At 41.6% G+C, this 16258-nt stretch overlaps 1 protein-coding gene across 2 annotated transcripts in view; it reads right to left on the bottom strand.

The window, feature by feature from the left end:
• Positions 1-5321: 5321 nt before the first annotated feature.
• TMA16 (translation machinery associated 16 homolog) overlaps positions 5322-16258 on the bottom strand; it is a 32908-nt gene continuing 21971 nt past the window's right edge. For both annotated transcript variants that reach the window (XM_062199362.1, XM_062199361.1), the window contains exons 5-7: positions 14213-14361; positions 7653-7695; positions 5322-6370 (exon numbers count right to left, since the gene is read on the bottom strand). In XM_062199362.1, the coding sequence (XP_062055346.1) occupies positions 6190-6370; positions 7653-7695; positions 14213-14361 (373 nt within the window). In that variant the 3' untranslated portion in view covers positions 5322-6189. The remainder of the gene's footprint in view (positions 6371-7652; positions 7696-14212; positions 14362-16258) is intronic.

The following is a 16258-nucleotide window of genomic DNA, read 5'->3' as shown; positions in this document are numbered from 1 at the left end:
TTGGGGGTTTAACAGTTAAATACCCACAGAAGTGGAAATCAACTACCAGGTAGGTCCTTTATTTTAAATAATGTGGTCCCTCTAATACAGTGATATACAGAAATATAAGGCAAATGCAGGTCATAATTATGAGTTTTAATTTCTTAGTAGCCCCATTATTTAAAAAAGTGAAACTACTGTTTTTAACACTATGATACTTCAATATAAAAAGTTCTAGAGCCATGTCTTCAAGATCTATATGTATCTTATGGTACAACTCAATTTGGATAGCACAGCCCTAAAATTAGATACCGAGCCTCTGCGTCACTTAACAGTTAAATATTTCAGAAAAACATTTTATTCCAAATTCTCACAAATGATCTTACAAAGCACTGAGAAAAAAAATCTTACTTGAAGAATTATTTCTCTAGAGGGTAAAACAGAATTTAACCAATCTGTGAAATTGTTTGCTTCATTGACGCCCTAATGAGAGGGAAATATTTTTGGTACACACTTGTGTTAATAAGGGTTCTTTAATCCATATAAGGTGGCAAGTTGACAGAAGAACAAGAACCTGGACCCCATGTTAAAAAGCTGACAGTTCTTCCCTTGTAAGTAACAAATTGAGTTATTTAGGTTTCACGGTTATTGTGTTCTTTGCATAGTCATGTAAATTGAAGTGTGAATGATATTGTGAGCTATATTAATTATAGATAATGACTTGTCAAAGATGTCCTACACTTGAAAAGGTGATTTGTTTCTGTTAGCGGTCATATTTATTATTGTGACAAGGCACGGATGGCCGTCAGCACCAAAGCATGGGTATGGCGTGGATGCACTTTGTAACTACCAGTGTGATTGTTGTTCAGATGATCTTACAAAAAGGGGAATAAAACCTGTCAATGAGAAAGACGGTGGGTATGAATCAGTGGCTGACAATGAGTCCAACAGTCCCAATTTCTAGAAATAAAACTGTCAGTTTTGTATGTGTGGCATGTGTGTATTCATGTATATATGCAAAACAAATGTTAAGGTATTCGGTCAGGAAATGAAAGGTTTAAACTCATTGTAGAGGCATGTAATAATAAGGGCATATGGAAAACACTGGAGTAACTAAATGGACAAAAAAATTAGCACCAATATGGTACTTTACAAAATGTGTGAATCCCCTAAACTTTGTATTAACGTCTTAAATTTTCACTTTAAAGACTCAAATTTTTAATACCATCTTTGGATGATTTAACCACGGCACCACACTCAAGCAATCAACGTCCTTGCTATGTTCTCCTAGACTTTTTCCTAATCCATTTTTCCTGGGTTTGGCAACAGGCAACACGTTGCTTATAAATGTTTCCCAGCAAGAAGGCTAGCAGCCAGTAAACAGAATATTGGTTCTTTTGTTTGCTCTAGGAGGGAAGGGATTAATCACCTTAATTACCATAGAAAATACTGCTTTAATTCTGTTCAAACCTAAGCAAGACAGGTAAGTGCAAAGCTCATTTTACAGTAGATGACTGGCTAAATAAAACCTCATTTATCAAGGGCTACACTTAACCCTAGAGAACATTTCTAGAATGACAAAGATAAGCACTTTGCTGTGTTGATAAAACATAACATGTATTCTAAAACTGTAATTTTCAATTAGCTTTGACAGTCAAAGCCTATCATTTAAAAAAAAATCAAAAAATCCACTGCCAGGAAAAAAAAAGGGCTTTCTTGGAAAGGATTTTTTTTTTTTTTTTTACAGGCAGAGTGGACAGTGAGAGAGAGAGAGAAAGGTCTTCCTTTTGCCGTTGGTTCACCCTCCAATGGCCGCCGCGCTGTTCCGATGGCAGGAGCCAGGTGCTTCTCCTGGTCTCCCATGGGGTGCAGGGCCCAAGCACTTGGGCCATCCTCCACTGCACTCCCTGGCCACAGCAGAGAGCTGGCCTGGAAGAGGGGCAACCGGGACAGGATCGGTGCCCCGACCGGAACTAGAACCCGGTGTGCCGGTGCCGGCCAAGAAAGGATGTTTTGTGTTCACAATCTGAAATCACTGCAGGCATTAAAGGATGTGGGCACCTAGTGTGGGAATGGCACACCTGCCCTTTCAAACAACAGATTTGTCTTTTTCCGAGTCAGCTGCAAACTGCTTTAATTACGTAAACAGGTAAACATCTCATTCTGCAGAGCAAAGAACTGAAATTCAAGAATGAACTTACCTTCCTGTTAAACCATGGCTTTTTATAACTGAGGAATTATCAATACCATAAACCACAGGCATTCATGCTTCTTCTTATAAGAACTTTGCTTTTGTTGCATAAAGATCCAATTGTAAAGAAATGAAATTCCAGTTTGAGACAAATTAAGGAAAAATTTAGTTGTATCCATTGAGGATACAACTATTCAAAAATATAAAGATTCCCCAGTGTGCCAACAGTGACACTCTGAGCTGTTGTGACAGGATTGTAGTCCTAGAGACATGGTTCTCAGTTTTGCTTGGTCCATTCTTTGGCTGGAAAGCAGCTCACTGGCCCATTGATATAAAAAAATTTAAGTCGTGGAAATGAGATGGGAAGATTCCATCTGCCCATTTACCTGTCTTTGCCATAAGTATTTTGAAAACTGTAGAGGTCTAAAAAACTTTGCTGTTAGGGTAGTTGCTATGTAATTCGGTAAGGCCTACACTTTAAGAAACATGAAAACTGTTTTCTTAAGTCAGTCCAATGGTGCTATTTTACATATCAAAACAGTTGGAAAAAAACACTCATTTTGGGCTACAGCATTTCCTCTACAACTGCTGAAAGCCCATTTTGAAATTGGATAATGCATTGAAACAAAGAAGGAAAAATTATTTTAACCGTGTATAAACTTGGAACATTTGTACTTTTGGTTTTACCTAATTCTTTCATTAACAATCTGTTAGTGAATAATGTGTGTAAGACAAATTAAGGCAAAGAATAATTATCTGTGAAAGACTTTGTATATTAAACCAGTGATCCAAACCCTGATTGCGGTTTCTATGCTTTTTTCCCCAAACAGACTGAAGTTTCTGCCTGCAACATTCAAATACCTGACAAAAGCTTTCATAGTGCTTTAGGTTTTTAAGCAGGTCTGAACAAACTTGTTAATGGAGAAAGGCTAATTAATTAGTAGGTTTGTCCTCAAGTAATTAAGGGGAAACCAACGGACATGCAATATTCGATCTTCAAGACACGCTTTTAGAAAGCAAAGGCAGGAAGTCGCCCGTGTGATCTAGAGGAAAGGCTGTCCACAGAAATGAGCAGCATTTTTCTACTCAGATGCAGATAGTTCATGGATAGACAAACATTACGAGAAGACCACGGATTCTCTCTCTAACCTACGTTTGTTGCCCAGCAGCACCCTAGGCCAGGCATGGCAATCAGGGGCTGGGAAAGGAACGTGTCGTTAGTTGTCGTTTCCCTGCAATGTTATTTGAATGAGCTCTTTCCCCATGCAGACAGTCTCTGAACTTTCAGCCTTCTCCCACCCCCCAGGTTACAGCAAACCCTTCTGGATCGTTAATCAGTGTCACTGGGTTTCCACCTACAACCCCCCACCAAGTATCGTGATAATTTCCAAGTGTAAAGAAGGTAGAGGTAAAATAGAGGGGTAGTGTTTAAGCTCTGACCTGGAGGATGAGCAATCAAGTATTGTCAGTCTTGCAAACTCAGCTGAGGGGTTGGCGCTGTGGCATAGCAGGTTAAAGCCATGGGCTGCAGTGCTGGCATCCCACAGGGGGGCCTATTCGAATCCCTGCTGCTTCGCTTCAAATGCAGTTCCCTGACAAGGCACCTGGGAAAGCAGCAAAAGATGGCTGAAGTCCTTGGGCCCTGTACCTACATGGGAGAACCAGAAGTTCCTGGCTCCTAGTTTGGGTAGGGCCCCGCCCTGGTCGTTGTGGTCATTTGGAGTGAACAAATGAATGGAAAGCTCTCTCTCCTCCTGCCTTTCGGTTAAGTAAATCTAAAAACAAACAAAAACCTGGAAAAGCAGACAGAGGAAAGGCTAACTGCAGAAGTTTTGAACAGGAAATGGCAAGCAAGACTGACAGATGAAGCCGGTCAACAAACAAAGCCCTAATGAGAACCCCATACTTACTCAGAGATGAAAGATGGACACACATTCTGTCTTGTCCCATGGTGGGAGACAAACAGAAAAGCAGACAGAGGACCAGACACTGCGACAGGAGGGAGGGGAGGCCCCCTGGTGCTGGGCCATGAAATGCACACTGCAGCTCAGTCATAGCCCAGAGGCACACAAGCTGTTGCTTCCTCAGAACCTGCCATGTAAGGACAAACTTCTTTCTCTGAAAAACAGGCAAGCAAATGTCACCCAAGCCTCCCACATCCTCACTTTCCTGGAGAAAGTCACAGGACACTCAAGGCCCAGCTCAGCTGTGACAGAGTCTAGTTGAAGTGGATACATGAAGGTCATCAGGTTGACAGCAAGAGGAGTAGGAATGGTGACCCCAGAGCCTGCACACGGCATGGGGAAGACATAGCAGCTTACATGAGGATAAGAAATGGGGAGGGCATGACATCCAATTCGACTTTCATTTTACAAACACAAGTATTTGCTAATTAAAGCAGATTGGGAGAGGGCACAGAAGGATTAATGACAACAGGGGCAGAGTTGTGACTTGGGAAATTAGTGACAAACTTAAGAATGAACGTTTCTGAGGAGACAATACAGAGTGGGAGCCAGGACCCCAGGAGCACCTGTGCTTGAACGGAGTGGGCTGTTCTGTCTGGGGCTGCTCACACACAGTGACGAGCCAAGCACATTACTTTTCCTTTGCTCTGTAGCTTCGGCTTGTCAAGGTTCTTACAAGATATGCTACTGAGTTAAAAAGAGTTTAGATAAAGCTAGCCCAAGTTATCACCCCAAAAGAACATTCTGTGTAGGAAAAATTACAAGCATCACTATGAGAAGTTATCGCTGCCTATTTTGGTCCAGATAAGGGTGATGTGATTTTTATCATCATGTTCCCAAAATTTATTAAACAAATACTTATCTGTTCTAGTTCCAAGTAATTTAACTCATTAGTTTTATCTTCTACTTAGATAGCATAGAGAGAACTAGGCAACAATGTTTAAGGGGAAAGAATTTGCTATTTTCACAACTAATTTATCTAACACTCCAGCATTAAGTATCAACAGATAAAACAGTTCTTACTATCTTTACTGTGATTTATGACTCAGTGTCCTAACTATTTTGAGACTAAATATGAAGCAAAACTCTATGTAAGAAACATAATCTGTAGTCACTGCAATCATAAAACCACAAAAATTAAAGCGAATCAACCTGCTTTACCACTGAAAATTCAAGTTAGAATCGTATGAATTATGGAAATAAATTTTATTTTTACCTCACAAGAAAAAAAGTTATCTTAAATAAATTCAAAGCAACATAGTTGATACCGAGTCAACCTCACACAGTACTGTTTTCTCTGAAATACTATTCAGACTAAAGGATGCTTGCATGTAACAAGTTCTGCGATAAACAAAATTGTACAGTCATTTTTCATGACATTTGAAACACTGAATTATATATCAAGTTAACCTATCTCTTGGAAGAAAAACACAATCATTGGTGATCTAATCTTTACTTCTGTATCCAAATACAACCTATCACTTTTCACAAAAAAAAAAATTACACCATCATAATGAAATAATCTGGTCTCTTTCAACAAAGGGGATAAAGGACTTCGGTTAGGTGTGGGAGATCAACAGTTTTAATTATTTTACCATTTCACTCTGGCTCAGAAGACAATGAATATATAATAAATATACAATTCCATACCACACCATCCCCGTCTTTGACAAAGCAAGAAAATACGGTTAAGGGTAGAGTGAGTATGGCATTACCACTGGAAGGCACTTTTGCTGTCCTAACTCAACAAATATCCACAGTAATCAATAGGAAACAGGTCATTGTTCATTCCACAAAATGTGAGATCAAGCAGTCCTAAATACATGAGGAAAAAAATTAAAACATTTTTGTCCCCATATTGCTCCCTACAACTCCAATTACAGCTTCAGCCACTTAATGTAAATGAAAAGCCACCTCCACACTGAAATAGAGGTTCACACCATTTGTGAAACGAGATTTTCATAAAAGAATCAAATGGCAAATTCTTCTATGCGACTGTTTACCATAACCTGTGAGTGGAACTTGGAGCTCCATTTCCAACCCAACTGAAGACAGTCAGGCCACCGCGGTCATTTCCTCGTCTGTGTCACTTGCTTCATCTTTCAGGTCCAGTTCTCCCAAGTCTTTATCTATGGTCACAGTGGTTTTCTTCTTGCACTTCCTGGGAATGGCATCACTAGCACAAATTTTTCTCATTTTAATGTTTGGCAGTTTCTTCAGATCAAAATCCCATTCCCTGGATAAAATAAAGGGCACAGAGTGTTGGCAGGAACTTAGGTGGAAAAGTAGAAGATAGTCAAGATTCAAAACTCTGAAAGTAGCAGAACAGTTTATAAATTTACACATTTTAATGAACTAGGAAATAAAAACCAATATCCTACAAACTAAGATGGTTTCCACATTTATTAAACTACAATATTAACAACTGCCAGAGAATCCCACATAATCAAAATTTCAAAATACATAAAAATAGAAGACCAGAAATGGTCTTCGTTCCATTCTTTCATCATCTCTAACCTTGAAGTCCACCTCCACCAGGCTACATGATGGCAAAAGTCATAAAAGTCAGAAGTATGTCAGACGTGGCAAACCTTAAATACCCACTCACAAGAGGATCTTTTCACACACAATAGCACATCCAACTTAGGTTTCAATAGTCAAGCAACTGTTCTCTCATAATAACAAGATTTCCCATTTTCAACCTCAGTCCTTTCTGTGACAATTCTATGTCCGATCACTTTAGGAGCACGGTGGAGACAGCTAAGAACTGAACGCTAACCAGCCCAACTGAACCAGATCTGCACAACTCTTGTTTTTCATTTTATTTGGAGGCAGAATATGCAGTATATTTTAAAAATAGAGTACATTTCATATTTGAGTAACATTATAAACAAAATATTTAGAGCACAAAAAAATCTTAAGCTTCATGTATCTAAATTATAGACATGATGTGCATGAGCTAACATGCAAACTACTTAAATATGATAGATGAGTTGTATTAGCTAATTTAGTTTCTAGAAATTCAGAACCATAAAAATACTATAAAATAAGCTTAGTGTTACAAAATAAGTTCCAAGCAGTATGACCGATTTCAAACTAACCTTGATTAACAACAAAATTCAGATCAATCACAATGGCTTATTTAAGACCTAAATGATCAGTAGTCTTTTTTTTTTTTTGGTGTCAGAGAACCAGTGTTTAAAACAAAACTGAAATGTTCTATCAATCCTGCTGTTGTAGTATTATCTTTAAAAAATAAGAACCTGGGAGGAACTGCAGCATCAAGTCCTTTAAAGTCCTTTAAACTATTGGGAAAAACAAGATTAATACCATGTTATTATCATTTTGGTGTGTAGTAAGTGATTCAAATAAATACAACTGTGAATTATTCTTTCACTAACAGAGAAAAGGTTAAAATAAACTCCTGATTTTCTTTTAGCTGCGATGTCTAGACTCCAAAGTTTATGCTCACGTATTTTATATAAATCTTCACAGGAACAATAGTAAGAGACAGTCACCTAAATGTCTTCAGGTTACTTGCTGTAATAATGTCTGGAATCTCTGGAAAAGAAAATAATTTATATCTATTAGGCAACATTTTCCAAGTTGTACCATTTTTAATTTCTTAAATCATCTTGGATTCACCAAAAAATAACCATATAGCTATAATTAACATGAAAAGTATAAATAGCCAAGTTTAATAAGGTGATTTAGACTTTAGAAAGATAAGGTTTTTTTGTTTTTGTTTTTTTTGACAGGCAGAGTTAGACGGTGAGAGACAGAGAGAAAGGTCTTCCTTTTTCCGTTGGTTCACCCCCAAATGGCCGCTACGGCCGGCACGTTGCACTGATCCGAAGCCAGGAGCCAGGTGCTTCTCCTGGTCTCCCATGCGGGTGCAGGGCCCAAGCACTTGGGCCATCCTCCACTGCCTTCCCGGGCCACAGCAGAGAGCTGGCCTGGAAGAGGGGCAACTGGGACAGAATCCAGTGTCCTGACCAGGACTAGAACCCAGGGTGCCATAGCTACAGGCGGAGGATTAGCCTAGTGAGCCGCGACGCCGGCCAGGAAGAGAAGTTTAATAACACAATTACGGCTGTGGAATGCAATGGGTGCCTCAATATTTGCAGGAGTACAACATGCATGGACCAAGGCAGGGCAGTGAGCATCTCCACCTGCCTATGTCCACCCCATGTTCAGAGCTGTCGAGCTCCTCTTCTAGCCAGTCATGAAAGACATCTTAGGTCACTGAACTAGTCTTCCCCTTGTGCTGCAGAGCCGCTACAGACAGGCCAGCATCTTTTTTCCTTTTTAAATGGTTCAACAGTATTTTTAGTGCACATCTTCCACATTTTCTTTATTAATTCAACTACTCACAGGCATTTGATTCCATGTCACACTGTGATTACTACAGCAAACATAGGAGTCTGGGTATTTCTGGTGATTTAATTCCCTTTGCATATGTACCCAGATGTGGGATACCTGGGTCATAATCTATTAGGTTTTAACAACCCCCGTACTGTTTCCCATAACCAACTGTACTATCTTATGTTCCCACCAACAGTGTGGATTCCTTTTCAGGTGCAGGAGGTTAAACGTCCTCTTGTGGCAAAGACGCCTGCTTCTGATCCAGATTCTGGCGACTTCGCCTGAGAAGGCAGCAGAAGGTGGCCCAAAAGCTTGGGGTCCTGTCCGTCCTGTGGGAGACCCACACAGAGTTCCAGGCTCCTGGGTTAACCTGGCCCAGCGCTGGCTGCTGTGGCCATTTGGGAAGTAAACCAGCAGACAGAAGGTCTCCCTCTCCCTGTCACTCTTTCAAATAAGTAAATCATTAAAAAAAAAAAATCCCTTTTCTCTGCATCTGCCAACTCCTTTGATCACTACAAACTGCATACAAGAAGTGAAGTGTTCCTGGGGGTTCCAAGATGGTGGATTAGCAACAGTGTGGTCCGATTTAGGCTAAGCTAAGTGGAGAAGGTACACTCTCAGAGAAGGGCTGCAGGGGAGGTCATGAAAGAGCAGCGGAGATGGCCCAGACCCATGTGGAGGTTGCAGACACGGAGTGAGGAGCAACAAAACAACAAAGAACAGACATGGAAAGAGGAGCAACGAAACAAAGAACCCAGCAGCTTGGATCTGGGGGAACAAGCTCCCACCCAGGTAAACCGGGCGAGATCAGACTGCACGGGACAGCTGGAGAAGAGCTCGGTGAGCTGTACCATTTGAGTCTGGCTCAGATCCCTCACAAAGGGGGTGGGGGAGAAGCAGCATCTCTCTCCCCCTCCCCATTACGGCAGTGACCTGCAGCGAGCAGTGGGAGGGCTGGTGCCATTTTTGGACATAGGCAGGTGGTGAGACCGAGAAGACATTGTGACTATGAGAGGAGGTAGGTGTAGCTGCGCTCTGGGCAATCAGAGTGCCGCTGCACAAGCTCAGAGCTTATGTGGTTCACACAGCAGTGCAGATGCACACACCGGGGGCTAACACCTGGGCATTCCTCAGCTGGGAGAAGGGGTGGTCGCAGCAACAGAGGTGACCGTTCCTCTCCTTCCAGTTATCAGGGAGCTACCACACCCAACTTGGGTGTTACCCTGGATACTCACCCCATCCTGGAGCACTGAGCAGAGCTCCCTGGCCACACCCACCATGCACTCCTTGGTATTTACTAAACGTATAGACATTCTAAGCCACAGAGGCACAGCTCAAAGATAAAAGCCATCAGAGGAAGAAAAAAAAGTTCAACAAATGCCTAGAAATAAATGAAGAAATTTAAGAAACAAGAATAAGGAAGACAGCAGAGTAAGGAAGACACCATGACCCCCACAAAGGAACACAACATCTCAGTATCAGAATGTGAAAATGAAGACTGAGGAAACGCCAAAAATGGCATACAAAAATTAACCTACTCAAATGCAATCAGAAGCAAAACCAAGAACAAAAGCGAACCATATATGATATGAATATTTTCCCATAAAATTGAGGTTTTAAAAGAAATCAAAATGAAACATTAGAAATGAAGAATTCAGTATATCAAAAAATCCAGTGGAAAGCCTTGACAGAGTTGCTGAAGCAGAATGAATATCTGAACTTGAAGACAAATCTGGAAATTTTAGTCAGACCAAAAAACAACAAATTAAAGAATAGTTTTGGAGATCTATGGGATACTATCAAATGACCCAACATATGGATGGGTCTTAGGAGTGCCTGGAGGTGTGGGAAGAAGGTACTAGAAGACCTTTTTAGTGAAGTAATTACAGAACACTTGCCCACTTTGGAGAAAGATAGCGATGTTCAAATAGAGAAAGCAGATAGAACTCCTAACAGACATGACCAGAAAAGATCTTCACCACAACACGTTGCAGTCAAAATTTGCATAAAGATTCTAAAATATGCACGAGAGAAATGCCAGGTTACCTTCAGAAGATTTCCAATTAGACTCACAGCTGACTTCATCAGAAACCGTACAGCCTAGAAGTCAGTGGCAAGATATAGTCCAAGTCTTAAGAGAAAAAGAACTGTCAACCCAAAAAACTCTCATTAAAAAGAAGCTTTCAACCAAAAAAGGTTTCATTTATAAATGAAGGTAGAACAAAGACGTGCCATAACTAACAGAAATTCAGACTTTGTCACCACTTGTCCAGCCTTACAAAAGATACACACAGAAACTCAGAAAAAGCAAACTACCATCATGAAAGAGTGCCAAGACAGAAAATCCCCCAGTAAAAGTAAAAATCAAATCCAAAGTAAATGACAGGAATACTCACAAAAAAATGGCGGGGCCAAGTAGTGACTTATCAATAGATACTTTGAATGTAAATGACCTCCACTCTCCAGTTCAAAGATACAGACTGGCCGAATGGATTAAAAAAACAAGACCTCAAGCCGGCGCCGCGGCTCACTAGGCTAGTCCTCCACCTTGCGGCGCCGGCACACCGGGTTCTAGTCCTGGTCGGGGCACCGATCCTGTCCCGGTTGCCCCTCTTCCAGGCCAGCTCTCTGCTGTGGCCAAGGAGTGCAGTGGAGGATGGCCCAAGTGCTTGGGCCCTGCACCCCATGGGAGACCAGGAGAAGCACCTGGCTCCTGCCATCGGAACAGTGCGGTGCGCCGGCCGCAGTGCACCTACCGCGGCGGCCATTGGAGGGTGAACCAACAGCAAAAAGGAAGACCTTTCTCTCTGTCTCCCTCTATTGTCCACTCTGCCTGTCAAAAATAAAAAAATAAAAAATAAATAAAAAATAAAAAATAAAAACACAAGACCTCATCAACAAAGATACATGCGGAATGAAAGTGAAAGAATGGAAAGATATTCCATGCTAATGCAAAGAAAAAAAGGGCATGTGTAGCCATCCTATTATCAGACAAAATAGCCTTTAACACGAAAACTGTAAAGAGACAGATAAGAACACTATGTCATGATTAAGGGATCAATACAACAGGAAAACACGGCTATAATAAATGTACGTGCACCCCCATGTGAGACCAGGAGGAAGCACCTGGCTCCTGGCTTCGGATCAGTGCAGCGCGCCGGCCACAGCAGCCACTTGGGGGGTGAACCAACAGAAAAAGGAAGACCTTTCTCCCTGTCTGTCTCTGTCTAACTCTGCCTGCCCAAAAAAATAAAAATAAAAATGTATGTGCACCCAAATACAGGGAACCTGGCTATTTAAAAGAACTGGAAACAGAGGTAAAAGGAAAAATAGATTCCAATATAATAGTAATGGGGGACTTCAACACCCACTTTCAAAGGCGAGATCAGCCAGGGGAAAAAAAAAAGCCAAAGAAGCAAAGCTAATCAACACTATGAACCAAATGGACCTAACTGATACATACAGAACATTTCACCCAATAGTTGCAGAACACACATTCTTAGCAGTGCATGGAATTTTCTCTAGCATAGACCATATACTAGGCCATAAAGAAAGTCTCGCAAATTAAAAAAAAAAAAAAAAACCATGCACCTCTCTGATCACAATGAATTGAAGCTCAAAACCAACAACTCATGAATCTCAAGAACATATGCAAACACATGGAGATTGAATAATATGCTCCTAAATAAACAGTGGGTCATAGAAGAAATCAAAAGAGAAATCAAAAAAATTTTGTAAACAAAAGATGACGATACATTATAAAAAAACTTATGAGATATGGGGCCAGCACTGTGACATAGCTGGTAAAGCCGCCACCTGCAGTGCCCACATCCAAGCCAGTTCAAATCCCAGCTGCTCCACTCCTGATACAGCTCTCTGTATGGCCTGGAAAAGCAGTACAAGATGGCCCATGTCCCTGTGCCCATGCACCCTTGTGGGAAGACCTGGAAGAAGCTCCTGGCTTTGGACTGGCACAGCTCCAGCTATTGCAGCCAATTGGGGAGTGAACCAGCAGATGGAAGACCTCTCTCTGCCTCTCCTTCTCTGTGTGTAACTATGACTTTCAAATAAGTAAATCTTTAAAAAAAAAAAAAAAAAAAGACTTATAACAGAAGCAGTGTTAAGAGGGAAGTTTATAGCAATCAGTACCTACATCAAGAAACTGGAAAAAGTTACCAAATGAGGTGACAATGCATCTCAAGGACCTAGAAAAAAACCACCAAACCAAACCACACACTAGTAGGAGGAAAGAAATAATTAAAAATAAGGAAGAACTAAAATTGAAACAAAAAAAGATCAGAGAAAAGAGTTTTTTCATAAGATAAACAAAACTGACACACCACTGGCCCAACCAATCAGAAAAAAAAAAAAAAGACATAAATGAATAAAATCAGAGGTGAAAAAGGATATTTAACAACAGATACCACATAAATAAAAATAATCATCAGGAATTACTACAAAGAGCTACAAGGCAACAAAGTGGGAAATCCACAAGAAACAGATAAATTCCTGGACACATACAACCTACCTAAACATACTCGTGAAGAAATAAAACATCAACAGACCAATAACCAAAATAGAGATTGAATCAGAGATAAAGACCCTTCCAACAAAGAAAAGCCCAGGTCCCGAAGCTTCACTGCTGCATTCCAGCAGATATTTAAAGAGGAATTAATTCCCATTATTCTCAAGCTATTCAAAAACAATTTAAAGGGAGGGATTGTTCTCAAACTCCTTCTGTGAAGCCTGCATCGCCTTAATCCTTAAGCCAGAAAAAAAGACATGACAGAGAATGAGACCTACAGACCAGTGTCTCTGACGAACATAGATGCAAAAATTCCAACAAAATACTAGCCACTAAATCCAAGGACACATCAAAGATCATTCACCTGGACCAAGTGGCATTTCTCCCTGGTATGCACGGATGGGTCAACACTCACAAATCAATAGAGAGAATACATCATTTTAACAAACTGAAGACAAAAAAGCCATATGGTTATCTCAACAGATACAGAGAAAGCATTTGATAAAATACAACGTCCTTTCATGTTAAAAACATTAAGCAAATTGGATACAGAAAAATTCCTCAACACAATCAAGGCAATTCATGACAAACTGATTAAGGATTAATAACCAGCATATATAAAGAGATCAAGAGACTCAACAACTACAAAACAAACAACCCAGTCAAGAAGTGGGCAAAGGACCTAAACAAATATTTTTCAAGCAAGGAAATTCAAATGGCCAACAAATACAAAACAATGCTCAGGATCACTAGCCATCAGGGAAATGCAAATCAAAACCACAATTGAGTTTCACCTCACCCTATTAGAATGTTAATTTCTCTATGAAAGCCAAGCAACAAATGCTGGTGAGGATGTACAGAAAAAGGCACCCTAATCCACTGTTGGTGGGAATGTAAACTGGTCCAGCCAGTCTTACTGTGTAAGACAGTATGGAGGTATCTCAGAAATCTGGGTATAGTCCTACCATATGACCCAGCCACCCCACACCTGGGAATTTACCCAGAGGAAATGAAATCAGCATATTACAAAGTGATCTGTACCCCCATATTCATTTCAATTTTTTATAGCTAAGATATGCAATCAATCCAGATGTCCATCAACTGAAGACTGGATAAGGAAATTATGGTATATGTACCATAATTTGTCCTGCTATGTGTTTAAGAAAAACAGAACTGTAATGAACAAACCCAGGCCGTATCCTTCATACTGCTGCCGCTCACGTTCCATCGTCTGCTTGATGACCGTCTCCCGGGAACAGTGCCGCCTCCCCTGTCTGTCTTTGATGCTGTTATGTAACTCAATCTGCTCCAGCTCACTGCTGAATCGATTTAAATACCTGAAAAACAAGAATGTGATTTGCATTCCAACAATACAGGTTAGAGCCTGTGTTAATTCATTTAACATCTAATCCTCAGCCCTCACTTGTCCTTTATGTTTTTATATTCCTCTGTTCATATCCTCAGATCTCTATACCCCTTCCCTGGATAACGTGACCATATCTTTACTTATTTTCAGTGACAAAAATCACATGCTACTACTGAAGACATGTTGAATCACAGACACGTATTTAATCACCTACTGGACACCTCCATTTAGATGTCCCCTCATGGTTTCCCCTGTAACACATCAAAAATAAACCTGTTGGGGACATTTTTCTGGCACAGGTTAAGCCACCGCCTGTGATGTAGGCATTCCATTTGGGCACTGATTTGTGTCCTAACTGCTCCACTTCCGATCCAGCTCCCTGCTAATGGCCTGAGAAAGAACCAGAAGATGGGGGGGGGGGGGGTGTCAGCGCTGTGGCTTGGTGGGTGAAGCCACCACCTGCAGTGCCGGCATCCCATGTGGGTGCTGGTTGAGTCTTGGCTGCTCCACTTCTGATCCAGCTCCCTACTATGGCCTGGGAAAGCAGTAGAGGTTGCCCCAACTCCTTGGGCCCCTGCCCCCTCGTGGGAGACCTGGACAAAGCTCCTGGCTCTTGGCTTCAGATCGGTGCAGCTCCAGCTATTTTAGCCAATTGGGGAGTGAACCAGTGGAGGGAAGACCTCTCTCTCTCTCTCTCTCTGCCTCTCCATCTCTCTCTGTGTAACTCTGACTTTCCAATAAATAAATCTTTAAAAAAGAAAAAAAAAAAAAAGAAAGAAACAGAAGATGGTCCAAGTACTTGGGCCCCTGCACCCAAGTAGGAGACCTAGAAGAAGCTCCTGGCTTCAGCCTGGCCAAGCCCTTGACGTTGTGGCCATCTGGGGAACGAATCAGCAGATGGAGGGCCTCTCTCTCCGTCTCTCCCAGCAATTCTTTCAAATAAATATTTAAAAAATAAACCAAGTTGGAAGATCCAAGATGGCTGCATAGGGTAAAGGCACACAGCTGCTCTGGAATACTCAAAGGACCATACTTCCAAGGGTCTGAAAATTTTCAGCAAAGAACTAATGAAACAAAGACTCTGTAGGACAAAAGGAAATACAGACGTGGCTGCTGTGTGCCACCATTTTACCACATTAAGGTAGGGAGAAACTCCCACATGCCTGCCACTCAGTTTCAGCGCAGAGGGATTCTACCAATACCTGCTGACTTTCACTTCACCCTGAGCAGCTGACTAGGGTCTGAGCAACTTCTGGGCTTGCAGCAAGGAAGCCACGCTGTTCCCTTCCCCTTCCCAACCCCTGCAGAGTGGCATACTTGGCAGCAAGAAGTCCAGCAGTGTACCTCTGCTCCGCTTCTACCAGCATCAGAGTCAGAGTCGGGGCAAAGGTCAGATGCCCTGCATCCTGCACCTGCAGGAGTTCTGGGGCATTAGCCCCACAGCTACGATGACATTTTATATGAGCAGTCACCTTAGCTTCTGGGAGCTAACATCAAAAGTGGCCAAAGAAAAATCCATCCTCACCCTGGAAGATCTGGGTAATGACCCCATTATAAACTACAATGCCAGGGCTATAACAACTAGTTCTAACTTTTTCAATGAAGAACCAACCTGCACTCCCCTCCTCCAGAGCAGAATCTGCTGTATCCCGTGTAGGACTAAGCAGGGCTCAGCTCACATCCCCTTGTCCTAGGACTAGGGCTGCTGGTATTATAAGCTACAGCACCAATTGGGCACTCCTGGCAGGACCTGCAGAAGAGTCCCTTTGCATCACACTGTCCTACAGCCACAGCAATGGGTGCCACAAGCATCGGCATCACAAGAGGACAGCCACAATTTTCTCCCTCAACACCAAGAACAAGGCCCT

The sequence above is a fragment of the Lepus europaeus genome, chromosome 8 (genome assembly GCF_033115175.1).
Source record: "Lepus europaeus isolate LE1 chromosome 8, mLepTim1.pri, whole genome shotgun sequence".
Classification (NCBI taxonomy): Eukaryota; Metazoa; Chordata; class Mammalia; order Lagomorpha; family Leporidae; genus Lepus; species Lepus europaeus.
This window is presented reverse-complemented; position numbering and strand designations above follow the sequence as displayed.